This window comes from Micropterus dolomieu, linkage group LG05 (assembly GCF_021292245.1).
Source record: "Micropterus dolomieu isolate WLL.071019.BEF.003 ecotype Adirondacks linkage group LG05, ASM2129224v1, whole genome shotgun sequence".
Taxonomy (NCBI): Eukaryota; Metazoa; Chordata; class Actinopteri; order Centrarchiformes; family Centrarchidae; genus Micropterus; species Micropterus dolomieu.
Genome location: NC_060154.1, coordinates 29,129,270 through 29,155,195, shown reverse-complemented (window position 1 = coordinate 29,155,195; position 25,926 = coordinate 29,129,270). Strand labels below are relative to the sequence as shown.

Here is a 25,926-nt window from a genome sequence, read left to right as displayed (position 1 = left end):
ATATATATATATATTTTTTGCAACGTGAGTGACCACCAGTTAGCTTACCAGCAGCACCGGCTGGACTACGGGAGGTAACTGCGTTGTCGTGGGAGAATCATTAAGCTCGTCTAAGACAATATATAAAAAATGAAGAATGGGTGTTTTATTATTTGACCCAAGCAGTAAAATTTTGTTGTTAAAAATACAAAACAAAACTTTTTGTTACTTCCTCTGTTTCTGAATAAATAAGTTGATATATCTTTACAAAGACTTTCTCTAACTATTTTTGGTTTAACTGTAGCAGCTTACAGAGGCAGGTATGAGATGAACAGTGCAACATTTCAAGTTGACAGTGATTTATAAAGGGGAATCTGTGTGAGTGTATAGATCGTTTACAAATTCTTTTTTTGTTTTGTGCACATGTAACCTTTTACTAATTACAGCAAAATGTTGTAAATGAGGCTGCATCACATTGCATATTGTATCTGTATGATGTGAGTAGTCCTATTATCAGCAGGATGTTGCAGTGCCGCTTATCAAAAATTAACTTTGAGTCAATTACATTTAGACACTGATAAACTGTACATTCATCAGTGAATTTCACATTTCAGCGACGCTGGGAAAATTAGATCCCGGTGTGTAAAGATGTCAGAGGGGAGTAACAAGCTTCATATGGAGGCGCAAGCGTGACACGGGCACACTGGCTAGAATGGCAGAATTCCAGCAGCCACAGTACAGCCTGAACGCAGCGCCACTAAGTGCAAGACAAGTATAATTTAAATACTCCCACATGCTTTAGACTTGAGAAGATTTAAAAAAAAAAAAAAAAAAAAAAAAAAAGGGGAAAGACATACCTGTGCCTTCTCTGAATCAGAATCATTATCAGCACTACATACAAACCAGTCCACTCCAACCACACACACACAGAGAGAGAGAGAGACAGAGAGAGACAGAGAGAGAGAGACAGAGAGAGAGAGAGAGAGAGAGAGAGAGAGAGAGAGAAAAAAAATACTCACAGTCTGTGGGTTCATCTTCCCTGTCATCAAGGCCAACAAGTCTGTGTCAGACATGGAAATGGTGCAATCTGCTTTTTTAGCTGCAGGTCAGAGATAAAGGAACTAAACTCAATTACAAAATAGGACACATACTGCACATCTCTGGGATATTTATTCAGTGACTAGCATGTGTTTGAAGGTACTGTCAAAGTCTAATAAATTCACACACAGATGAAGCAGGCCTTGAACTTTAAATTGCATTTCGACCCATAGTTGAATATTAACATGATTACACGTGGCTGTGTTTCCCGCTGTCGTACGAGACAACAGAAAGCCCCTGGGTTTTCTTACCCGTGTCATTGTGAACACAGCCGTTGCCGTTCTTCACATCCACAAACCAAATTGCCTCCTGTCCGTTTGGACCATCCTTTACTTTAAAGGCAAACACTCCCCCGATCTTTTTCACAAACTGCTCCCCATCCTGTTCAAAGTACACAGACATTTTACATACAGTGAACCCTGTAGCATCTCTATTACATGTAAATTAAGTTTTCACTACCTATATTACAAGCTCATGGCAAAGTCACTACACACACACACTTTTTAATAAAAATGTTATATGTCTGTTTTCAACATACTGTTCTATTCTCATTACATTTTACTTCACATTATGTTTTCTTCCTGCATTGGCACTCCAGTGCTATTTCATGTCTTAGATTATAATAGGATTTGATTGATTTTGTTCCTCTTAAGTCATTTTCAGTTGTTGTGTACATGACAATAAACAAACTTGCACAGAGTGTCAGTAGTTCGTGGATATAAGAACCATGTTTGTGGGTTATTCTGAACCTAAGTAATGACAGAACATGTACTGACTATTCAGTAAATGAGCATTATCCTGAAGTGCAATATTTCAGCTGGTAACAATAAGTTATTGCACTGTATTGTTTCATATCTATTGTTTATTTGTAGATCTAGAACTGTAATTATTTTTAGCTTAAACCTTTTGTCATGTTAATATGTTGTCTTGTTTGTTTTGTCAGGATTGCACTCAATTCTCGTTGTACAATTTTGTGCAATGACAAAAAGAGTCTGAATTAAAAGCCGACAATTGTTTCCGTTTTTCTTGACACTGCATCACGCATGAATGATTTTGATTGTGAGGCATCATCTCATCTTATAGAAAGTTACTTTTTTATATGATTTTTAAACAGATCTATGGGTCTTTATCCCTACTGACATCAAAGATACTGAAATAGTGATTTGTGCTCATTTCTGATGCAGACGGCACTGACAGGGTCCTGATGGTTCAGGTGTTTTAGACACAATAAGACATTTCTAATTGTCAAGCATAACTAACCCTTTGGAGATATGTTTGGTCTTAAACATGTTTAGTACTAAACATATGAAAGTAAAAGTGGGTCACTTTAATGCAAAGCTGAATGTCTCATAAGTAAACCAAAAAGTGCGCTCAAAGATAATTTAGGCACTCTGAGGAGATGTGGACTGCTAGTAGCTCTACGGAGCAATGTTTTTATCAGGGAGTTTATGGCAAGATATGGATTGGGTAAATACTCCTTAACTTAAGCACAGCTAAAAGTTATATTAGGGGGAATAATAACTCCCATCAGAGGCAACAGGGAAGCAGATGTGAAGCTGTAGAGAAAGGTCCATGGGAGAGGAACGGTCTCCAACTTTACAGGCTCCTCTCCCTGTCCTCCCACCCAAAATCAACGGCAGAGTGACCTGGGAATTAACCTGATATCATCTGAAAGGGGAAAGATTGTCATCCATATGTTGTGGCACTTCCCTGCTGTTGATTTCCCGTAGAGGGAGGTGACACATATACTGACCGGGATCCTAAGTGTAGATATGCTCTGATGCAGAACATTCAAAGACACAAGCAACAAAGAGGCATCGCCCTTGTGTGCCTTGCGGGTAAATCAATTAATCAATTTAAAAGGTGAGGAAAACGCCCTGCTTCTCCAGAGCCCGGCGGCTGGAGGACTTCCTCCTTTTGTTCTTGTTGTTATGGTGGTTGTTTGTTCTGCTATTGCTGCGGATTCCGTAGTTGTTCTCGTTGTTGTTGCATGTGTCCTATCCTATCCTAATAAAAATCAAAGTATGAGCTATAAAAAAAAGAAAGAACACTTAACAGGGCCCCTGTAAATCTGGACCATATGTCAAGCAAATGCTCTTCCTCAGGCTACATTAAATTATTCTTTTTGTAAACATACAAGTGTTTATGGAAATCACTCTGCAGCTGAACATACATCAAACAACAAAAGGTATGACCTTAAATCTGCCTGAAAAATTGGGCTAGAAATTGAAACAGAGACATCCTTTTCCCTCGCAACATTTAACTAATATGAAGTACAAAAGTGGGACAACAGATTCACTTACTGAAGATAAGCTCATCTAAAATCTGTTTGTCTGATCAGTTGCCTGAGATATCACACTCAACTATGACTCTGAGTATTAAGACTGCTCCGCTGTTGCCATTTTCTCATTGATGACAAATCCCTTTCATTACATAGACAGCACAGCCGGAGAGCTTGAGATGAATCTGGTATGATTGAGGTCACCCAAAGGTAACTGCTTAAAAGCACACAGTTTTTTGGAGGAAACCATTTGTCTGATTAAGTCAACATAGACTTGAAATTATTTTTGCGCTGTGAATTGAAAGTTTTAGGGGAACTGATCCAAACGTGCCACCATGAGGCTAAATACCCACATAGCAGTTTGGCACAGACCCAGAAACTGTATGTAACTAGATGGACTAATGTAGCCTACTCTTAAAAGAATATTGTGCTTTTTGGTCTTTTCCCTTTCCTTTATTGTGCATGCAATAGGATTGCAAAGTGAAATTTATATGTACTACAAATGAATTAAACCAAAAACATTGCAGTCTCAGAGCTGTAAAAACTATATAATATCGCAGGCCTGCAAGTAACAATATTGTCCCCTATTTTGAAGTCATGTAACAGTCAGTCACCTCCTGGAGCTTCTTGTTGATTTCCTGGAACACAGCATGTGCCTTGAATCCCTCCAGTCCGTCACTAGCACTGGTGTTAATGGCTCGAATCCTTGACAAAGTGAAGAAGGCAAAAGGTATAAGAATGAGAAAGTAACAATGTTAATAAAAGAAAGCGGTGAAAACACAGCTCAGACAAGACAAAAGGTTTCCAAAGACAAAATAATAACTGATTTAATATTCAATTTGATAGTTGTTTGTAGGAGGTTCAGAGTGTGTGTGGACCTCGCCACTGGAGCTCAGACCGTGTTCACACTTGTCAATTTCATATTACAGGATGTGAATACCTCCCACTGGTCACCAGCTCCGATGTAACACGAAGCCCACTCAGTCATCACTTTCCCAAATGGGTCAAGGTTCATGAAGACTGTGGCCTCCGCATTTGACATCTCCACTACCTGGTTCACAGTCGGCGTATCTAAAGACCAACGCAGCAACTAGCCAAACCCTTTCAACAATGTGGTGTCATAGATTTACGTTAACAGTTGGACCAAATTGTGTGCTAATTACGTTGGAAAAGCAGGAGGCCAGCAGGCCAGCTGAAGCCTTAACGTTACACGATAACGTTGCTGTTGTTAAACAATTCCTAGCTAACTTGGTGGAACGTTAATGTTACCCGGCAACAATATGGTTGACCTCTATGAATTACTCAAAAACACGGAACTTAACGTGTCACTATTATGCCGCACGGTGCTTAGTATTCCTACCTTGGTGTCTGTATTTCAGGCATTTTGCTATAACGTCAGGTGAACACACAGTGCCTCTGCTAACAGAACTTCGGAGCCGCTGCTGTCGCTTGTGCTGCGCTTCCTTGTTTCTTCCTATTTTTCCCCCGGATCTTCAGACACGACGTGTCGATGTCAGATAGCCCAGAGCCACCGAGTGTACTTTGAACGGCCCCAAATGTGTCAACATAACTTAAAAATGCTCCTATTACATAATATTATGCGCTACAAATGTTTCGTTTTAAAGAGCAAAGCACAAGCGTTGTATGTTTGAACAAACACAGCAACATCCACTCAACAATTCTGCAAACCATGCTGCTGTGCTTTAGATTTTTGAAAGTATTACTTTCTACCTTTCCTGGCAGCCACTGGTTTCCATACATGTCTGTATGGGGTGAAAATCGATAAGCCAGCTGCTTTGTGAAATCCATCACAATAAACGCCACAGGAGTCTTTTCATTTTGTGAGGTAAGGTTTTCAAATCGTTCCTGCACTTCAACTGCATTGCCTCCCTTTCTATGGTCACCACACAATTATTAAGTAACACCATAGGTGTCATTTACACATGGCACGCTGGGTACATGTCCCCATCGATTTTTGAAAGCAAAATAAAGCTGAAATAATAGCTTGCAACAAGAAATGTTAAATGACTAAATGCTTCGAGAAAGGTTTATTTGCTCAATAAGAAAACATGCAATGCAATTTAAATAATAGAAGCATAAATAAAAGAAACAATTGTGCATTGTCCAAAAAACAAATTTAAAAAACAAAAACAAGATACTGGGGTGGCATGGCACCTCACAGCAAGAAGGTCGTGGGTTCAAACCCTGTGTGGAGTTTGCATGTTCTCCCCGTGTCCGCGTGTGTTCTCTCCGGGTGCTCCGGCTTCCTCCCGCTGTCCAAAGACATGCAGGCTAGGTTAATTGGTGTCTCTGAAATTGTCCTTAGGTGTGACTGGTTGTTGGGACTCATGTTGGGATTGGCTCCAGCCCCTCACGACCCTTTATGCAGGATAAGCAGTTGACGATGGATGGATGGACAACAAGATACTGATTATAAAATTACCCAAAAATGTGCACCAATCAGTAACTTTAACAACTTCTTGACAGAGCTTCTTTTTGACCAAATTTTCGGTTCTCTCCCTGTGAACAAAACAAGAGTGGGGAAGACCAAATCATGTCAGCATGTGTATTGATTCAGCAGGGATGATGTTAAATGAAAAACGTTGATCTGCAGGTGAAACATATCTGAAAGCAAGAATGCCTGGGAGCTGCACTGCACTATATTCTGTTATATTTTTATATTTTGAATTTTCACCTGTCACCTAAACTTTGTGTTTCTTTTTACATAAATAAATACATTTCCACTATAAATTGGTGCAGAAACTTTTGCCAGAATGCAGGAAAGCATGTGTTTAATGCTCAAAATTTCCTGAGGGAGGGGCCCCAGACACCTCAATCATTTGTCTAGGCATCGTACATTTATTATTAACACTGTTTAAGATATTCTCATCTTGTTGTCAGGAACCCAATTGCACACATCGCAACGTCTTGTGAGCTAAGCGGCTCTTCACACCCCTATTCTGAGCCCCTATGTCCCCACCACTTTTCAACACAAAGTCACGCCCTTGAGTAACACACATAGTAATGTAGACCTGATTTTTACTGTGTTTGATCATACAAGTGAAGGATGTGATTCACACTGTGAATGAAAGGAATCCAGTAAATGTCTGGAACTGTAGAAAATAAAAACATGCATTCAACAATTGTACTGAACACTTTGGTATGGTCCTTAAAGAGGCATGAAAGGTGCTGATTAAATTCATGTTCTCATTTCACAGCCAAATACTGAAATTGTAAGGATTTATTTGTACAAAAGCATAAAATATGCACTAAGATATTGTATGATTATATATAGTATAGCTTTAGGCCAGGTTCGAAAAGATTTACGTGGAAATTAAAATATTATAACATAAGCTTTGCATGGCTGTCCTGGCTTCCATTGTTTCAGTTTTGCAAAAGCAAGACTGACCAAAGTCTTATTACATAAATATTGGATTACAGTCAAATAACTGATTAAAAAACATGCTACTTTAAATTATTACCAAAACCACACAATAACTTTTTTCTGCACGAGGCATCAAAAAATGTTGTAAATGTATATTAGTTTTTTTATGTGCTATGTTGGCACTCAATCACCTATTGTAGGATACTGCCTGACCTCAAAGAATTATTACATAAAAATGAGCACAACTGAGACACTATTTTTACCTGTGTAGAAAACTACTCTTTTATCTCACCTCTATGAAAAGGGAGCTACCTCTGTAAAATACTTCTCATCTGAGGGCTAATTATGTGTTTCTGTGGCTTGCATTTTGAATGATAATGAATTAGGGACCTTTGCCACTGGGGTGACACACAGGGGAATATTTCACACATGATAAAATACATAAGTTTCCACCATATAATGATGACAATGCGAACACTGTTGTTCGACTCTCTAGTTTGTGCCATGCATGGTTGTTTGCATAGCCTGACGGATACTGAATATCTGAGGCCAACAGCTATCCCTCTTTACCCATGAGTGCTCCCCGATCCATTCTACCAACACCATCTTCAAATTTGCTGGTGATACCACCCTAATTTGACTAATAACAGACAATAACGAGACAGCCTACAGGAGAGGAGGTTCAGCATCTGACAGAATCGTGTTCTTACAATTACCTGGACTTAAATATCACAAACTCCAAGGAAATGATTTTGGATTACAGGACATCTACGCGCACTGAGCACTCAGCCCTCCGCATGCAGGGGGAGGAGGAAGAGAAAGTAGAGAGCTTTAGGTTCCTTGGTGTGCACATCTCAGCTGACCTCACCGGGAACACACACATCTCCTATCAGGTGGGGAAGGCCCAACAGAGGCTTCACTTCCTCACGCTCACCTCCCTCATCGCCTGCTGATTAACTTCTGTCTGAGACTGTGGGCCTCCTCTCAGACAAAGCTTGGGAAAAGGCTGCCTGAGGAAGCCTGCCTCACACTTTGAAAATCTCTGCCCTACCCCAAGAAGTGGAAGTCTTTTTTATACTGCAATTTCACATTACATGTTGGCCGACATATAGCATACCTCAATATTGATATCTGTCATAATAAGCTTAAACTGACCGGTGTATCAGGCGATGTATGGAGCGTTTATAATTACTCTAACATTTCTTTGTTTTAGTTTGATCTAATTTGCATTGGAATATTGGATGATCAATGCAGCCACTCAGGGAAGCATTTGCACCAACTCAGACAATTCAGTCTGAGTTATAGATTGTGGATGCTGTCCAGTTTTTGCAGTGGGAAACTTTCATCCGGTAGGTGGCAGTAATGCAACACTTACAGATGCAAACTGCTAAAAAAAACACACAAAGAAGAAGTTACCAATTCAGTTCCTCTTTATTTCCTTTTGCTCTAACCATAGACTGTATGGCTCTAACGTATCACTGAATTTTTAGAAGCGAAGCACACAGTTTCATGAGTCTGAGCGCCAAACTCAATTCGGGAAACAAAAACAGCAAAGGCGATTTGTCAGCTAGCTAGCTAGATATTCCGTATTACAAACCCAGCACCATGGCCAATTTGCTGTCATTGCAATGCGTTGGCTATTTGAGGAAATCTGGAAGCTTAATGAATTTAAGACCTGCGGCTCTGGGCATCGATAAAAGAAACTACAGCAGCAAGAAAGGGTCTTCAGCCGAGTATCTGCACCAAAGTGTTGTACCATCGATGCATTACCAGAAGAGTTTACCCAGGTAAGGAGTCCAAGGTGTCAGTGCCCTAACCATAACCCCAACATGTGGTGTTAACTCAACATACCGTTAGGCTAAGTATGAATCTAAACTACATTGGGAATGTCAGGTGGTCGTGGGAAGGTGACTCATTTAGCTTTTAAAAGAATGTAGGTGAAAGTGCACGATTGATTTTAGGTTGATGACCACTAGGGGGAACGTGACATGACTGACATCTACTTGCGTCCAACATTTACTGGGCCGCTGAAAGGATAAACTTTTCTCTTTTTATTATTACTTTTTTTTTTTTTTTTATGCTTAGGCTGCCCGTACCAAAACTGGAAGATACTATCAAGAAGTATTTAGCTGCCCAGAGGCCTCTGTTGGATGATGACCAGTTCAGGTAGGTTTTCACATGGAAATCAACCTTTTAATTTCCTTTTGTGTAGTTACAAATTAATACTCACTGGTCTTTACTGTGTGTCCTCAGAACAACCGAGAAACTTGCACAGGATTTCCAGAATGGCGTGGGGAAACAGCTGCACGAGGAACTAGTCGCTCAAGACAAAAACAATAAGCACACAAGCTACATCTCAGGTGAACTGGCCTTTGTGACCATTGCCAACCTGAAACTGAGCAACACACAAGCGCATACGTACCTAATTCATCCGGCTGAATAACTTCTTTTCTTTCAGGGCCATGGTTTGACATGTATCTTTCTGCACGCGACTCTGTGGTGCTAAACTTCAACCCCTTCATGTCCTTCAACCCTGACCCCAAGGCCGAGTACAATGACCAGCTGGTGCGGGCGACCAACATGGCGTGTTCAGCTGTGCGCTTCATGAAAACACTGCGAGCTGGATTACTGGAGCCAGAGGTTTTCCACCTCAACCCGGCAAAGAGCAACACAGACGGCTTCAAAAAGTTCATTCGCTGGGTCCCGTCTTCGCTGTCTTGGTACGGAGCTTACATGGTGAATGCTTACCCCTTGGACATGTCTCAGTACTTTCGCCTCTTTAACTCAACTCGGATTCCCAAGCGCGGGCGAGATGAGCTCTTCACTGATGAGAAAGGTCGACATCTCCTGGTTATGAGGAAAGGCAACATGTACGTGTTTGATGTTGTAGACAGGGATGGGAATCTGGTGAAGCCTGCAGAGATCCAGTCCCACTTTAAGTACATTTTGTCCGACCCAACGCCAGCGCCTGCCTTTCCTCTCGGGGTCCTGACCAGTGAGAACAGGGATGTGTGGGCCGGGCTGAGGGACAAGCTGATAGCTGCTGGAAATGCAGAGGATTTACGGCTTGTTGACAGCGCCCTTTTCGCTCTCTGTCTGGACGATGAAAGCATGAGGGACCATATTCACATCTCGCACAACATGTTGCACGGCGACGGCTGCAACCGGTGGTACGACAAGTCCTTCAGCGTCATTCTGACCAAAGATGGACAGGCAGCCATCAATTTTGAGCACTCCTGGGGCGACGGCGTAGCTGTGCTCCGCTTTCAGAACGAGATCTTCAAAGACACAACCGAGCAGCCGCTGGTCCACCCGGGCTCTGCTCCTGCTGCTGTGGATTCGGCATCAGCTGTGCGCAGACTGCAGTTCAACCTGGACAGCGAGCTGGAGAATGGCATCAAGGTAGCCAAGGAGAAGTTTGATTCAGCCGTATCGAAGCTCACCATCGATGCGTTGGAGTTCAAGAAAGGTGGGAAGGAACAATTGAAGAAGAGCAAGTTGAGTCCAGATGCTATAGCCCAGCTGGCTTTTCAGATGGGCTTCTTGAGGCAGTATGGGCAGACAGTCGCCACGTACGAGTCGTGTAGCACTGCGGCGTTCAAGCATGGCCGCACAGAGACCATCCGGCCAGCCACCATACACACAAAACAATGCTCACATGCCTTCGTTTGCCAGCCAGGCCAACACAGCGTGGGGCAACTACAGGCCATGCTGAGTGAATGCTCTAAATATCATGGACAGCTCACCAAGGAGGCAGCTATGGGTGTGTAGAAGACATCTCTGCATGTATTTAAATGATTACAATGAGTGATGCCATGAAATATTCTATATAATGTATTTTTGTGGTCTGTTTCTGAAAACATTTACAAGGTGCTTTGGTAATTTCTTTACAGGAAAGAATTCCTAGACTGAACTTTCTCTGTTCACCATCGTGCAGTGACTCAGCTAGTTATGTCATATCCACAGCAGGATCTGACAGCTTACGATTCTGCACTGAGCCAAATATTTGAGACTTACTGTATCAAAAGTCTCATGTTATAGCAGTATTTGATCATTTACAACTAGGGTGATTGAAGATGCAATGCATGTAAAACAAGGGATCAAAAAATACATTTATTTTATCTTGTACAAGACAATGATGTTGTTTAAGTTATTATCTTGTATGTATTAGTTAATATAATAACTTAATTAATATAGCACTTAAACATAATAATATACTAAGATAATGACTAGGTCTAGCACAAGATTAAAATAACTAATCTTTCCAGACTACAAGGGTTCCATAAATTAGTGAACATGGGAGTGATATTAGGCAAAACTGGTCTCTACTTACAGTACGCATCCCACTGGTCTGCTGTATTAACTACTTTTATTACTCTCACCAGGCCAAGGGTTTGACCGTCACCTGTTTGCCATGCGATATCTGGCGAATTCAAAGGGCCAGGCTCTACACAGCTTGTACACAGACCCAGCTTACGCTGCCATCAACCACAACATCCTCTCTACCAGCACCCTCACCAGTCCAGCTGTGAACCTCGGTGGCTTTGCTCCGGTGGTGCCTGATGGGTTTGGTGTGGGCTATGGTGTCCACGACGACTGGATCGGCTGCAATGTGTCCAGCTATCCGGCTCGCAACGTCCACGAGTTCCTGCAGTGTGTTCACAAGTCTTTAGAGGACATTTTCACTGTTTTGGAAGGAAAGGCGCTCAGCTAAGATACATGCGTTAGTCATCACAAAAGTGAAAGAAAAAAAAACTAATTTTTACAGAACGGTGAAGGTCAGTGCATTTTCTGCTCCCAAACTAACTTCTCTCTGGAACATGCAGGAATTGAGATGAATTATATATTTAATACATTATCATGGTGCTTAAATATAACTTTATTTTAGGAAATCAAAAAATTTGGAGTGCTGGTCATTATTTATGCAGGACTTTTCAGATGTAGATTTTCTCTGGAATAGATTAAAGTATGGAATCAGACTGTGCCTTCTCAATGTGAATTTAACAGCATCTGATTGTTATTGTGATAGCTTATTTAAATTGTCATCACTGTCATTTACATTGACAATATTGTTGTGGGTGAATGTAATTTGAAATAAAAATTAATTGATTTACATTTGCTCCTTTATTTCATAAATGTAGCAAGAACATCTTCCCAATTAAAACTGTTTGATGCCATTGATGCCAGTAAAGGAATAAACCAGTAGATCAGATGTTTTTCTCATCCTTTATTTAAAATAAAAAACAGTTCCACCAAAAGCAAATGTACAAATGCGGTAGTACAACAGAAACATTAGCTAAATCAATTAAAACAAGCAAAATCCACATTTAGATAGGCTTGATCTTGAAGTGTAGGCCGATGAGACTGAAGACGAGACACTTCAGATCTTGCACCAGGTAGTAGAACACGCGAAGACCTTCAGGGTCCCTGAAATACAGTGCGGGTTTAAAAGTTATGCCCCTTTGTCAGGGACAAATAAACACCGGTCTCTACTTTTGTCAACTCTCAGATATAGTACTCACTTTGACTGGTTGACGTCAATCAAGGAACCAATTTTGGAAGTTGTGAATGAAATGTGCTCGTCTCCAATGACGATCTCCAGTTCCTGAGAAATTGGGACAAAAACTATCAAGTTATTCTTAGGCTTAAAAGGCTTAAAAACAATGTTTCTGATCAAATCAATACAGAGTTGATTTGCCAGTAAAGACATGTCAGAGAAAATATCAGTCCGTTGACCAAATATTGAAAGGTGGGATGTTCTGTATGTGCCATCAAAATCGGTGACCCTATTTAAATAATAAAGCCATAACTGTAGTCAAAGCTACCAAAGTATGTTACCTATGGACACCCTCTTGTTAGAAACAAACAATACATGATGTGACCACAGCAAAAACATTCTTATAGGTTCACAAAATCTGACTGGCCACCGAATGCAGTGCAACACCAACAGTGTTGATAAAAAAAATACTTGCGCCTGTACCAAAATATAGCAATCAAAACTACATGAAATTACAGATCTGGAGAGAAAATGGGTTGGCATGCAATATGATCTGTTCACTGTCAATGAATTTAGTCACAAACCTGTCTGCCAACTCTGTCAGGAGGCGGCCACAGTGCATCATCTTCCTTTGTGATCTCACTGTCGTCAATGATCCTCTTCAGCTCCTCCATAACGCTTTTGTGTACATATGCCTTGGTTGGTACAGAGAAAACAGATGGACCAGGTTAAACTTGGCAAATGTTTACAGCTGTGATATCTACCAACATATATGATGTAAGAATAGGCTTATCTAAAATATTGTTTATCTTAATATCAAAATCTCTCTTCTCACTTGGTTGATCACCATCAAGCCCCCTAATGAATGCCACCACCGCACAGCGCTCCTTTACATACAATGCTGCAGCTAAGCACTAACAGTATGGCTGTAGTGCTGGTCACATTATTGATATCTTGGAATGAAGTCACAGATATTAGGCTTATGTTAACCGCGCCAGTAAACAGCGGCATTAAAATTTAAATTGACCAAAGTGTCCCAAACAGCATGGACTGCCAGTGATTAGGTTTTGGATAAACGTTATTCCAAAAGTAAGGTAATTTTAATTAAGTTACCTCCTTTCTGATCATCACGTCATTCTTGTAGTTGCTGTTGTTTGCGTACCTCAGTTTACCTGCAAGAAAATAATCAATTTGAAACAATGCATCACGTTTAAATAAAACATGGATGAGTTTGTTCCCATCCGCACAGGCCACATGGTTCTTAATATCTGCTCATAGGATATTAATTAAGAGGGTAATACATTTATAATATATATATTTTGATGCATTAACTCAGTCCAAACTAACTTTTATGATACAGTGGAAACCATAGAGAGAATTTGGCGCTAGCAACTCGTTGTGAGTCCGCTGCGGCCTAGCCCACTGCCAGGTAGCTAGCGACGTTAGCTCAGACGCAGGAAAGCTAACACGCCTGTATTACCGCCAAACTGAACTTACCGTCAGGTCTGAATTCAAATTCCAGGAACTCGTGTCCGAACTTTCCCTTGTGTCCAACATAATATCTTAAATAGAAGTCACTTGTTGACATCTTTACTCTCCAGAAAGTAAGCTTTCCGGTGAAGTCGGCAGAACAAAACTTAGCAAGCAGCCAGGACCCTCGCCAACCATGTACGCATGCGTAAAGGTCATAGGGAATTAGGCATCTATGCCCCGAAGTTTGTCTTTCAGGAAGAATTTACTGTACGTACTTGATTTGATTTCATATAGCCTCTAAATGACAAAGATATTTTCTAACTGCTAACACTCGATAATTCAACCAAAAAAAGTGTCTCTAGGGCAAACATTACATTCACAAAGCAAGATTACACCAAATATAACTTTTTTAAGTGTTAAACATCAGACTTATTCTGTTAAAATGTTAATACTTTTGTGCATCTCTTCTAAATTAATACATTTTCTTACTTTTTTGGGTATAGTTTCATTTGTAATTCGCCCTTAATATTATTATCATTATTATTATTATTATTATTATTGTGTTCTTGAAATGTTACTGAGGCTATCCATTTCTGCGAAAAGACAGGAGTAGGATACACATGGGATGAAACAAAGGCCCTTCTCAAGGATTCTTGACTTTGTTAAATCGCCCACTGTCTCCTCTCGTTCTGCCTGACAGACCTCACCCAGGGATTACGAATTATGCCTTTAAGCGTCGTCGCACTTTGCCAACGTCATCATTTCCCGCAGTTAGGGACGTTTCTGACTGCAGCACACGTGTGGTTGTTATAAACGTTTTCCCATGGCTGGCTCCTTTTCTCAAGAGCTCGAGGATTTGTTGAATCCTTTGCCTAAATTTGCTGATCCCGAGGATGATGATGACGAGACCACCAAAGCCAGAGTGGTTGAAAAATTCATCGAGGACGACGACGAAGATGGGGTCGGTCCCAGCGCTCTGCGGAAGCACAACACATCCCTGCTCTCAGAAACCGACAGACGGTACGTGGGGAAGACAGTGTCTCGGAAACAGCTGCTGATGGATATTGAGGGATCTGGTGATGAGGAGGAGGAGGAGGATGATGATGATGATGATGAGGAGGATGTGGAAGAGGAGGAGGGCAGCAAAGAGAAACCAGAAGAAGATGAATTATCGGATTTTATGGAGGATGAAGAGGCAGATGATGATGATGATGATGATGATGATCAAAATTATTTAGAAGATGGGGAGTTGGTTGGTAGTGATGCCAAACTGGCGTCTAAGTCAAAAGTCGCTGACATGACCTTTCCTCTGGGAGTGGACTTCCACAAACTGACAGAAGGCATGGATGACCTAGGAGTGAGTGAAGAAGATGATGATGATGATGAAGACAGCGGCGAGGAGCCCGAAGGCAGCGATGAAGACGGTGGCTCCGACGACGATGAGATGGAAGACGATGATGTAGACGGCGAGGATGAGGGAACTGTCCGCACATTCTCCCAAGACAAAGTAGACGAGGAGGTTGAGAAAGGGAAGGCTGTGAAGAACCAGCTGGCCCTGTGGGACCAGCTGCTCGAGGGCCGAATCAAAATCCAGAAAGCCCTGGTGACCGCCAACCAGCTTCCACAGCCGCAGACTTTCCCGGAGTTCAAGAGGAGGGGCGGAGCCGAGCTTGCAGGGGAGCTGAAGAACGCCCACAAAGCTTTGAAAGCTCTTCAAAGATCCCTGCTGGAGCTGCACGATCAGCTGCTGTACCAGAATGCAGACACGAGGGCTGTCGCTCTGGGGAAGACAGGATCTCAGGGGGAAGACGAGGAGATAAACAGTGACGAGAATGAAGATGGGTCAGTGCAGGAGGGGGGAGCGCCTAAAAGAAAACTGGAGATGGCAGAGTACCCGGACGTCATGGCCAAGCGTTTTGCTGCTTTCCAGCCTTACTGTAACGCCACGTTGCAAAAGTGGCATGACAAAACCAGACTGACTAGGGGCAAAAGCAGCAAGGGTTTTGGGGCGTTCGACAGAAACATCTTGACCCAAGTGGAGCAGGTGCTGATGGATAAAGAGAGGCTTGTGCGGCGCACCCAGACCCGACGCTCTGAGTACAGAGTCCTGGGGAAAACAGAGGCCTCCGCTCTCACCTCTCAGACCGTCTTCACTGAGGGAGAGGAGGCGGAACAGCTGAAAACAAACACACATCTGAAGGATCTGGACGAGGATATATTTGATGATGATGATTTCTACCACCAGCTGCTAAGAGAGCTGATTGAGCGCAAGACGAGCGCAGTGGACCCTAATGACCAGGTGGCTATGGGCAGGCAGTGGCTGGCCATCCAGAAATTGCGCAGCAAGATCAAGAAGAAGGTCGATACCAAGGCCAGCAAGGGCCGTAAAGTCAGATTCCACATCCACAGTAAGATGGTCAATTTTATGGCTCCCATCGACCACAGCTCAATGAGTGACGAGGCACGCAGCGAACTGTATCGTGGCCTCTTTGGTCAGAACTCCAAAGTCAGGGAGTGACGTTAAGCAGGTACTCATGTGGAGCAGATTCCAAAGTGCCAGGATAGAAACAAAGCAGTGCCTTTTTTTTTTTTTGGCGCTCCCAGGAATGATGCCAAGCAGCAGTGTGGGTTAGGACAGAGGCTGGGCTCTGTTCTTTGTCAGGACGAGCTCTGCAGAGCGGGCTGGCAGTTGTGCTGCTCTGACTTGACAGAATATGGACTCACAGGGCACATTCAGTTCCTAATACCTTTTTATACCGATTAGCATTTGTGTTGAGGCCTAATGACCAGTCTGTGATGATAATAATACGTTTCCACCCGAACAATAACAAAAGTGAATCAGTGGATTTGAAGCAAAATAATTACTTTCATTCTTTCATATTACAAGTCTCACATGATTCTAGTAAAGTGTGTGCTTCAAATTGTATGGTCCTTTTTTTTTTATATACTAAACTGTCCTAACATATATGCTGTTGCCCAATTATATACAACATAACAACTCTAGACAGTATACTAATCTTTCAGCTGTTTTTGCAGTCAGTATAGGTGAAGTCAACAAGTCTAACAACAAGGTTCAGTATGCATTCTGACTGTGTTTATACTTTCATGATTCTCACTTTTCCACACAACACCCTTCAACGCTCTCTGAAAATATTGGCCACGCACCAAAAAGGTAGTCTCTAAATTTTCCTTAATATTTGGATTTTAGTATTTAATTATTCAGTTAATAGTTGTTATTTTTTGTAATTTCATTTAGTCTAAGCATGAAGGTCTCAGTTTTGTTTCGGAATAAAATTCGGGTGGAGAATTTGTACTACTGAATATCTTTCTTGCCTTTTTCCGTGTTCACGTTATATCAGTTAAACCATAATTACAAGCACCACAGTGACTGCTGCTCTTATAGTGTGTCCTCCACGTGTACGATGTTATTTGCAGAATGTAACCATCACCCAAACCCCTGGAATCCCATATGAAAATAGAGGATATGACCTCAGTCCCGACTGCCACCGTTACTCCACAGTATTAGCAACTTAATAGTAATTTAAATGCTCAACCTTTTCTGGGTGTCTAGAATATGGCAACAAGCAGCATGTGGCATTTCTGTTAATATATAGATTTAGAAATGAAAACAGAAAGTCTTTAAAAAACAGATTGGACAGACTAAACCAGAAATGTTTAAATCAAATACAAGAATATAGAAGTGACAGATTCCACTCAAACAAAGAGCACCTGAGAACTTTATCATAAGAAAAATGTATTTGCACATTTACATTGGGTATTTTGTACTGGATATTTCACAGCTCAATGCATTTAGGAACACAATTTCCAGTGTGTAGGTTTACTTTTAAATGAAACTTGCATACATGTTCGTCCGAGGATTCAAGTTTATGGGAATCAAAAAAAATGATACCTTCAATTCCATACCATAATTACTTGTTCGTTATGGTACCAACATCATTAACTGTGGAACGGTGACGTCAGTATCATTCAAATAAAGATCACCTCTTACATAATCAGTCCACAAAGACAGTACGGAAGTTTCTCTTTGGTGATGATGTCATACATTAGATAATTTGAGGTGGGAATCGGTTGTTTGATTTGGCTAATGACTAATTCAGTACTTACACAAGACAAAGCAAGTGCAGCATGAGGCAACATGACACAAACAGAAAACTCAATCCTTTACTACACAGTTTCAAAGTCTATTTGCATGAGTCAAAATATGCTTTATGTAGAGAGTGAAAAATGATGTTAAGTTGCATTGATAAAGGGAATTAATCTGTTCAGACAGTGCATCTTTAATGGTAGTGAGATAAGGTAAGGCCCTGGCATTAAACAGCATGTTGCTACACTGCATTTATTGTATTGTTAAAGGCTGTCAAGTGTTCGGAAATCTTTTTTAGACACCATAACTGCTTCTTTAGTTAGCATCTCCATTTCTGTGGTAAAGGCAAGCAGCAGTTTTAAGTGAAATTACAAGTTAGCCCATTTGTATTTCTCCCAGTCTCGTACAGTACACAAGCTAAAGAGAAAAATATAACTGAATGCAACAGCTTTAAACCAGCTCCACAAAGGAATGGCCATTCTTATTAATTTCTTCAGTCAAAGTTGACTCTCATCAATTGGAGGCCTTTGGACTTCCTGCCAATTATTCTTGTCACATTGTAGAGCACATTCTCCACGTACAGGCGAACCCTCCTTCCTCTCTTCGGCGGAGTGCTACGCTCAGTGGGGCCGGCTGCTGGACTCCATGTTCGCCTGCTTTGCTGTTGTTCCATAACCATTAAACCACCCGCTCAGCCGTTTGGACAAACCACCATTTAGAATGTCCTGGATGTGTTGAACTATGAGATTTATAGCAACTGTGTAGAGAGACAAAGAGATTATGTGGTCAGGGTTCTCTCACGTGTTAACATAGCATTTAAATCGAAGAGATGAGCATCATTTCAGAGTTTCCAAAAATTAAATACAGAGTGAAAGACTCTGAACCATTGGATGAAAAAACATTCCTGCTGCATGATAAAGGAAAATAAACGTGTGTATAATATATATATATATATATAATGTGGCACTGCTGAGGTGTTATGGAAGACCAGGATGCTTCAATAGCAGCCTTCAGCTCTTCTGCATTGTTCGGTCTCATGTCTTTCATCTTTCTCTAATATAAGATTATAAGATATAAGATAATAATAAGATAATATACATTTTAACCCGTTTTCCCAACTGGTAGTAGGAAATATCTTCTTGCTCAATTTGGTCAATGTCAAAAATGTTCATGTATGTATATTTATTTATTTATTATATTTTCATTACCAAATAAGGGAATCCTATTTTGCTTGTGTTGTACAAAAATAACAACGGATCACCTCTGAACCTGAATTAAAAAGTACAGTAACAACTTAAAAGATGAAAAATCTTTTAAAAACAGACATGTTTTTCATGCAGATGGTTAGTGCCCTCCAAAACAGAAGTAACTGTTGTTAAACGCTTCTGGGTTTTTAGCCATGCTAGTGCCATGGCTCTAGGGGTGGCGATGTCTGTCGGTCTACCTCTTTCATCCAGACTGAAATATCTCAGCAACTACCTAATGGTTCCGAGACAATAACTTCAAGACTTTAGTGATCCCCTAGTTTTTTTCAGCTAGGGCCGTCATCAGATCAAAATTTCAATTTGACCAATATACTTTATTTTACTTTATTTATTTTACAAAATACCTGCAAAACAAAAGAAATTCCCATCTGCAGTAGCTCTGTGGTTTATGCTAATTAGGGAATGTTAACATGCTAAACTAAGATGACGAACACGGCAAACATGGTTAGCATTGTCATTGTGAAAATGTTAGCATGTCAACGTTAGCATTTAGCTCAAAGCACAGATAAGCCTATACGCACTGCCTCCCCTCCAACAAGGCTGTACACTCTTAGTCTTGTTCAGAGATTCCTGGGTTTTATGTTTTTAAATCGATGCTTAGCTCCGAGACTCATTTGCAATAGAAATACATAAGAGGCACAAACTGGGCCTACAGCATATCGTGCAAAAGTTCATTTATTTCAGTAATTCAACTTAAAAGGTGAAACTAATTATTATATAGACTCATTACATGCAAAGTGAGATATTTCAAGCCTTTATTTGATATAATTTTGATTATTATGGCTTACAGCTTATCAAAACCCCAAATTCAAAATCTCAGAAAATTAGAATATTGTGAAAAGGTTCAGTATTGTAGGCTCAAAGTGTCAAGCTCTAATCAGCTAATTAATCCAAAACACCTGCAAAGGGTTCCTGAGCCTTTAATTGGTCTCTCAGTCTGGTTCAGTGGAATTCACAATCATGGGGAAGACTGCTGACCTGACGGCTGTGCAGAAAACCATCATTGACACCCTCCACAAGGAGGGAAAGCCTCTAAAAGGTAATTGCAAAAGAAGTTGGATGTTCTCAAAGTGCTGTATCAAGGCACATTAATAGAAAGTTAAGTGGAAGGGAAAAGTGTGGAAGAAAAAGGTGCACAAGCAGCAGGGATGACCGTAGCCTGCAGACGATTGTCAGGAAAAGGCCATTCAAATGTGTGTGTGGGAGCTTCACAAGGAGTGGACTGAGGCTGGAGTTACTGCATCAAGAGCCACCACACACAGACGGGTCCTGGACATGGGCTTCAAATGTCGTGTTCCTCTTGTCAAGCTGCTCCTGAACAACAAACAACGTCAGAAGCGTCTTACCTGGGCTAAAGGAAAAAAAGAACTGGTCTGTTTCTCAGTGGTCTAAAGTCCTCTTTTCTGATGAGAGCTAATTTTGCATCTCATTTGGAAACCAAGGTCCCAGAGTCTGGAGGAAGAATGGAGAGGCACACAATCCAAGATGCTTGAAGTCCAGTGTGAAGTCTCCACAGTCTGTGTTGGTTTGTGGAGCCATGTCATCTGCTGGTGTTGGTCCACTGTGCTTTATTAAGTCCAGAGTCAGCGCAGCCGTCTACCAGGACATTTTAGAGCACTTTATGCTTCCTTCAGCAGAAGAGCTTTATGGAGATGCTGACTTCATTTTCCAGCAGGACTTGGCACCTGCCCACACTGCCAAAAGTACCAAAACCTGGTTCAATGACCATGGGATTACTGTGCTTGATTGGCCAGCAAACTCGCCTGACCTGCATTGCCAAGAGGAAGATGAAAGACATGAGACCGAACAATGCAGAAGAGCTGAAGGCCGCTATTGAAGCATCCTGGTCTTCCATAACACCTCAGCAGTGCCACACTGCATCCATGCCACGCCACAGTGAGGCAGTAATTCATGCAAAATGGGGCCCAAACCAAGTACTGGCTACATATACATGATTATATTTTTTATTTGAATTTGGGGGGTTCATAAGCTGTACGCAATAATCAGTATCTCACTTTGCATGTAATGAGTCTATATAATATATTAGTTTCACCTTTTCAGTTGAATTACTGAAATAAATTAACTTCTGCACGATATGCTAATTTTGAGTTTCACCTGTATGTGAGGGTAGGTATCCTGCTTCAAGATAGAGCAGCTACAGTATGATTTTTCTTATGCAGTTTGTTTTGGATGGTTGGTACAGTATGGTTTTCTCGAATCAACAGACAAAGCTGTTTTGTTCTCCCAGCAGCAAAGGCTTTTGCTTCCTCAGTTTCAAGAGCCCAACTCCCAACTCAGAGGTCAACAACAAAACACAGCTGTGTCCTCTACGATAACACTGTTTAGACTACTGTCCCGAACATTTGTTTTCACTTTCTTTCATATCATCTCCAATGTCGAAGAATCTCTGCTATAAAGCACAAACACTCACCAAGGTTGTCAGCTCCTCTCGGTATGATCACATCAGCATATTTCTTCGTCTAAATAGCGCCGTTCAAAAAAAGGAAAAAGGTTTGACCATGAATCGATGCTCAGAGACACAAACTGAGCTGAGCAGAATTACAATACATGTGGAACAGCACTCACTGGCAGACAGAACTCCTCAAATGCAGGCTTGACAAAAGTAATGTACTGCGCTAGAATACTTTCCAAGTCCCGTCCACGTTCACTTATGTCACGCAGCACTGGGGGAAAATGAGACCAGTGAACAGTTATCTTTAAAAAGTAATAGCAGTAGTTCAAACACTTGTTCACCAAGAGTAACTGTAGATGAGAAGTGATAGCACGCTCATGCCTGTACAGTAAATATAAAGTTAAGTTTGTTTGATAACGATAAATATCCCAGGACATAAAAACTCATAATACCAAAATGTGTCATCTTTAAACTTAGCTTTTTTTATATCTTGTTTTTCCTGCATAAAGTGTTAATTAGTGAGTCTATGCAGTTCTTGGTTGGCTGATTTTATTGCCTTATGACAGAGCCAGTCTAGCTTTCTCCCTCTGGTTCCAATCTTTGAGCTAAGCTAAGCTAAGCTAATCACCTGCTAGCAGAAGCGTCATATTTACTGTACAGCCATGAGTGGTAGCAATCTTCTCATCTCAGCAAGGAAGCAAATTAGCATATTTTCCAAAATGTCTTTTTCCTTAATTAACTAAATCTTTAATTTAGTGCCTTGCCTCTTGTGTTTAGAAATTGCAGGGATTTGTCTAGTCATGCTTCTATGCCTCACCTCTCCGTGATAGACGTGTGTCTGCGTCAGTGTCCACAAACAGCTTCATTTGGAAAAGGTCTCGGATCTCCTGAGAATAGAACATCAGGATGCCCTCAAACAGCACCACATCAGCAGGGTACACGGTCACTGTCTCTTCCTTCCTGCCATACAAAAGACATTAAATATAAAAACATTTAGGTCGAGGCCAATGTTTGCTGAACAGCAACCATTGTGGTGATGATAATGGTAAATGTTAATATGTAGTGTAACAGAGTATCAGACTCACAAAGTCAGCAAACTGACTCAGTAATATCAGTTTTACAGACATATCGCCCTAAAGTTTGCCAACATTAGCCACCTTAAGCTAATAGTCACACCAGACAAAAGTAAGGGTGCAGGGATAGCAGCAAAACCCAGTGTAGTAAAATGAGCAATGGTGTGTTTTATTGCTAATGAATTTAACTTTCTCTTTGTAAACAAAGTGTTTGTAATTTCCTCTTTCACACAGACTTGCTTTAAAGCTTCCAATGTTTAATTATGAATTGTTCCAGTGCAATACGTAAAGAGAAAAAACATAAGTTAAAAATAAGGGACCATACCAGTTTTGCATGTTTTAGTCTATTTACTACCATTTACACATATGTCCATTGCATTACTGATTACCATTTTCCAATGCTTACTGTGGTGTTTCAGAGATGCATGCGTTTCCTGCCTTCCAGGCAGCTATTGGTTTCCATTCATGTCACTGTGCTATGAAAATCAATTTGCATAAAAAGGTAGAGAAATTAATCCACCACAGTGGGCATTATGTCGGCTTTTAAAGTTAATGTTACTTCTGCATTATGATGAGACTTCTTCTATGGTGTGTGGGCTAAAACATGCAAATACACTCCTTCAACGTTGTATCTATGGACATGATAGGACCCATTCACCTGGAATGGGAAACAAAGTCATAAACAGGGATGTGTACTGTTTTTCCCTCCTTGATGTCCCACAGGGTCGCGATTATAAGGTCGTTGTCAAATGCATCTATACAGAGGGAAAGAGTACAAAGCAGTTAAACATGTTTTGTTAGCAGGATAAAATATCACCACGATATTTGCTTTTTTTGACATTTGCAATATGCTATTTTGATGCTTGTATGTTGTTCCTCAAATGTTAGCCACTTTGGATAAAGGCGTCTGCCAAATGAGTCACTGTAAAACCTCAAACCAAGATCCTGAATCCCACAGAGATTAATAGCTGGAGTCGCCTCTGAATCAACAAGGCGCAGGTTTCCCAGCTGGAGACATACAGCTGTTTCAGGCCAGCAGACCTCCATCCTTGATGAGTGACATACCTGGGTGATCGAAGTTGTACTGGCCCTTGAGCGCTTTGGCCTTCTGCTCTGGGGTGAGGACCCTGTAGAAGCAGTCCTGGCTGAGGATGGCCACTTGCCTCTGGTGGTGGTCGATCTCGTTCTGCCCCAGCATTTCCATGATCTTGCTGCATACTGATGACTAGCACACAGTAGAAGAGCAAAACAAGTATGACGATAAAATACTCACCCTATTATCTGATTTGACACACCCTTTTCTTTTTGGAACGTTACTATAAGTTGTTGTCAGTTCAAATTGAACCAACACACACATTTCCACTTCGCAGTTCACGCATGTCTTCGTGGCCGGGAAACATAGCTGCTATTTAGAAATCAGTATCTATTGGCTGCAAACTTGGATTCTTTAGTCGCATACACAAAACACAGCCATGTACACAAAACAAAAGATTGCACATAACTCCCCATTCAGATAACGTGTGGGAGAACAGGTGGTTTGGTGAGCAGTTACTCTGGGGGGGAGTAATCCCAGGAAGTCAAAACCGACAAACAACTGTCGGCTGAACCACAGCTTTACCCCCACCCCCCTGAAAAAAAATAAAATTAACGTACTGTCACCTGCATAACTAACGTAAAGGAAAAGACTACTTAAATAATAAATAAATTCAACTACCTTCCAGGTTTACACTGCTGCACTCGCTTCACTACCTCTCTGACATTTTATTAACCAGATTTGTCACACATTAAGTAGAATAAATAAATAGCCTACTTTGATTTTGCCTTGGGGGGGGGCTCACATCTACTCTGCAAAGCAACTGTTCAACAAAATATCAAACTGAGAAACAACACTCATTGACAACCCTGAAAACCTTTTGAGGCACTGCACAATTTTGGATACAGAACGTAGGCTATGTGTTTAGTCTCTCGTGGCACTGAGGACATTGTCGAGCCAGAAAAGGAGGTGAAATAAAAATCTGGAAGGCGCCAGAGACACACACAAGCAGAGTCAGCAAATACATCAGTGTCAAAGATGGGGGGAAAAAACATTGTTTAAAACATCTTACACTGAATATTTGATATTTAGAACTTTAAGGCCTGCAGACAGCATCACACCTTTGCATAACAGCCAGATCCTGCTTGGTTATGCAACAATTGTTTATTGAGCTTTCAAGGTCTATTAATGGGTTTTATTTCTGGTTTCTGATTTTCATGAGCTTATAGACCATGATCAGCTGACGTTAATTAACTGAACTCTCACTTGCCATCCTTAAGGCTGTATCCCCTTACGCTGAACAGTGGAGTCCTAAAGTGTAATTTCCATACATCACACTACTTTATTAACCATCTAATATATTAGATGGTCTATATTTTGACAATGCACAAGTTATCCTTGGTATGCAGCGCAGGGCGGCCTAAACTAGCTCATTACGGATCAAGCAGCACAACCAGTGTGCTTGATCCAACAGAAACATGATTGGCCTAGATAAGCAAACATCTTTTTCCAGGAGAAGAAAAAAAAAAAATAGCACGTCATCTCCAAATGTCCCAAAACAAATCATATCAAGCCATCTGTGCGGGTCCACACAGACAGTCAAACCTTACCAATAAATAAGAATTTATAGAAATACCAACCTTGCCGCTGGCTGTCCCTCCAGCCACGCCGATGAGGAAAGGCTGCCGAGTGTTGCTCTCATTTTCGGCTTGGTCACCTGGCTTTGTCTCGCTGTCGCCCGGCATGCTTCATCTGCAGCGCGGTGCGGCCCTCTGACACACGGGGGTGCCGGCGCTCCTCGTGCGCTCCTCCCATTTGATGATGGTGTCGATGATGAGGCGGCCGCTTGGGAGCGATGGTGGCGAGTGACAATAATCTGAATATGTTAACATGCCGGGTTCCCAGTCACAGCTGTAGGGCGGAATTTCTCAGTTGAAATTTGTCGACTTCCGACCTCAAAGCGCTTCAGGTGCATGACGCCAAACGTGAATAAAAACATGGCTGACCGTGACAAACTGTTGTTTCTTTGTCCATTTACTTTCCGAGGCTATTAAACCAAGGACTTAGGAAGTCAGCTCTCCATTCGCCTAATTTCATTGCTTCCTTAACACATTTGAGATAAAAAGTAAAAATACAAATGTTAAAATTTCACGTTTGTGACATGGTTTTGGGTGCTCCTCTTTATATAGCCTAACAGTAGCAGGCCTACATTTCATATTAGGCCTACTAAGCATGCTGACACATAGGCTACCGAGTATTTAATTAAAGTAGTATTAGTAGTATTATTTTATTTTTCATATTTCAGTCCTCCAAAAATGTAGGTC

General features: G+C 41.2%; 6 protein-coding genes across 6 annotated transcripts in view; 2 read left to right on the top strand and 4 right to left on the bottom strand.

The window, feature by feature from the left end:
• The window catches only part of scp2b (sterol carrier protein 2b), a 6,903-nt gene extending 1,986 nt beyond the window's left edge, over window positions 1-4,917 (bottom strand). Inside the window, exons 1-4 of the mRNA XM_046050783.1 lie at window positions 4,719-4,917; window positions 3,973-4,063; window positions 1,329-1,458; window positions 999-1,078 (exon numbers count right to left, since the gene is read on the bottom strand). Of these exons, the coding sequence (XP_045906739.1) occupies window positions 999-1,078; window positions 1,329-1,458; window positions 3,973-4,063; window positions 4,719-4,741 (324 nt within the window). The 5' untranslated portion in view covers window positions 4,742-4,917. The remainder of the gene's footprint in view (window positions 1-998; window positions 1,079-1,328; window positions 1,459-3,972; window positions 4,064-4,718) is intronic.
• tbl1xr1a (tbl1x receptor 1a) overlaps window positions 1-25,926 on the bottom strand; it is a 402,448-nt gene that overhangs the window by 355,419 nt on the left and 21,103 nt on the right. The window lies entirely within an intron of this gene.
• On the top strand, window positions 8,160-11,856 carry cpt2 (carnitine palmitoyltransferase 2). The gene is made up of 5 exons (XM_046050751.1): window positions 8,160-8,530; window positions 8,829-8,909; window positions 8,997-9,103; window positions 9,202-10,506; window positions 11,129-11,856. The coding sequence occupies exons 1-5, from the start codon at window positions 8,349-8,351 to the stop codon at window positions 11,455-11,457; spliced, it is 2,004 nt and encodes a 667-aa protein (XP_045906707.1). The 5' UTR covers window positions 8,160-8,348; the 3' UTR covers window positions 11,458-11,856.
• Window positions 11,956-13,919, bottom strand: magoh (mago homolog, exon junction complex subunit). Its single transcript, XM_046050782.1, has 5 exons — window positions 13,738-13,919; window positions 13,354-13,412; window positions 12,825-12,935; window positions 12,266-12,348; window positions 11,956-12,170 (listed from the first exon to the last, which is right to left on the bottom strand). The coding sequence occupies exons 1-5, from the start codon at window positions 13,826-13,828 to the stop codon at window positions 12,071-12,073; spliced, it is 444 nt and encodes a 147-aa protein (XP_045906738.1). The 5' UTR covers window positions 13,829-13,919; the 3' UTR covers window positions 11,956-12,070.
• aatf (apoptosis antagonizing transcription factor) lies at window positions 14,435-17,020 on the top strand. The gene has a single exon (XM_046050755.1). It carries the CDS (start codon window positions 14,537-14,539, stop codon window positions 16,229-16,231), a length of 1,695 nt encoding a protein of 564 aa, XP_045906711.1. The 5' UTR covers window positions 14,435-14,536; the 3' UTR covers window positions 16,232-17,020.
• uck2a (uridine-cytidine kinase 2a) lies at window positions 17,992-25,458 on the bottom strand. The gene is made up of 7 exons (XM_046050775.1): window positions 25,243-25,458; window positions 23,635-23,794; window positions 23,228-23,324; window positions 22,314-22,456; window positions 21,670-21,767; window positions 21,515-21,563; window positions 17,992-18,575 (listed from the first exon to the last, which is right to left on the bottom strand). The coding sequence occupies exons 1-7, from the start codon at window positions 25,345-25,347 to the stop codon at window positions 18,439-18,441; spliced, it is 789 nt and encodes a 262-aa protein (XP_045906731.1). The 5' UTR covers window positions 25,348-25,458; the 3' UTR covers window positions 17,992-18,438.

Excerpts from the sequence above, each read along its gene's own strand:
- cpt2 (XM_046050751.1), top strand. The coding sequence starts at position 8,349 with ATGGCCAATTTGCTGTCATTGCAATGCGTTGGCTATTTGAGGAAATCT. Across the intron at positions 8,531-8,828 it reads TACCAGAAGAGTTTACCCAG|GCTGCCCGTACCAAAACTGG; the intron begins GTAAGGAGTCCA and ends TTTTATGCTTAG. Across the intron at positions 9,104-9,201 it reads GCACACAAGCTACATCTCAG|GGCCATGGTTTGACATGTAT; the intron begins GTGAACTGGCCT and ends CTTTTCTTTCAG.
- magoh (XM_046050782.1), bottom strand. The coding sequence starts at position 13,828 with ATGTCAACAAGTGACTTCTATTTAAGATATTATGTTGGACACAAGGGA. Across the intron at positions 13,413-13,737 it reads ATTTGAATTCAGACCTGACG|GTAAACTGAGGTACGCAAAC; the intron begins GTAAGTTCAGTT and ends ATTTTCTTGCAG. Across the intron at positions 12,171-12,265 it reads ATTGACGTCAACCAGTCAAA|GGACCCTGAAGGTCTTCGCG; the intron begins GTGAGTACTATA and ends ACTGTATTTCAG.
- aatf (XM_046050755.1), top strand. The coding sequence starts at position 14,537 with ATGGCTGGCTCCTTTTCTCAAGAGCTCGAGGATTTGTTGAATCCTTTG.
- uck2a (XM_046050775.1), bottom strand. The coding sequence starts at position 25,347 with ATGCCGGGCGACAGCGAGACAAAGCCAGGTGACCAAGCCGAAAATGAG. Across the intron at positions 23,795-25,242 it reads GAGGGACAGCCAGCGGCAAG|TCATCAGTATGCAGCAAGAT; the intron begins GTTGGTATTTCT and ends ACTGTGTGCTAG. Across the intron at positions 22,457-23,227 it reads GACTTTGTTTCCCATTCCAG|GAAGGAAGAGACAGTGACCG; the intron begins GTGAATGGGTCC and ends TTTGTATGGCAG.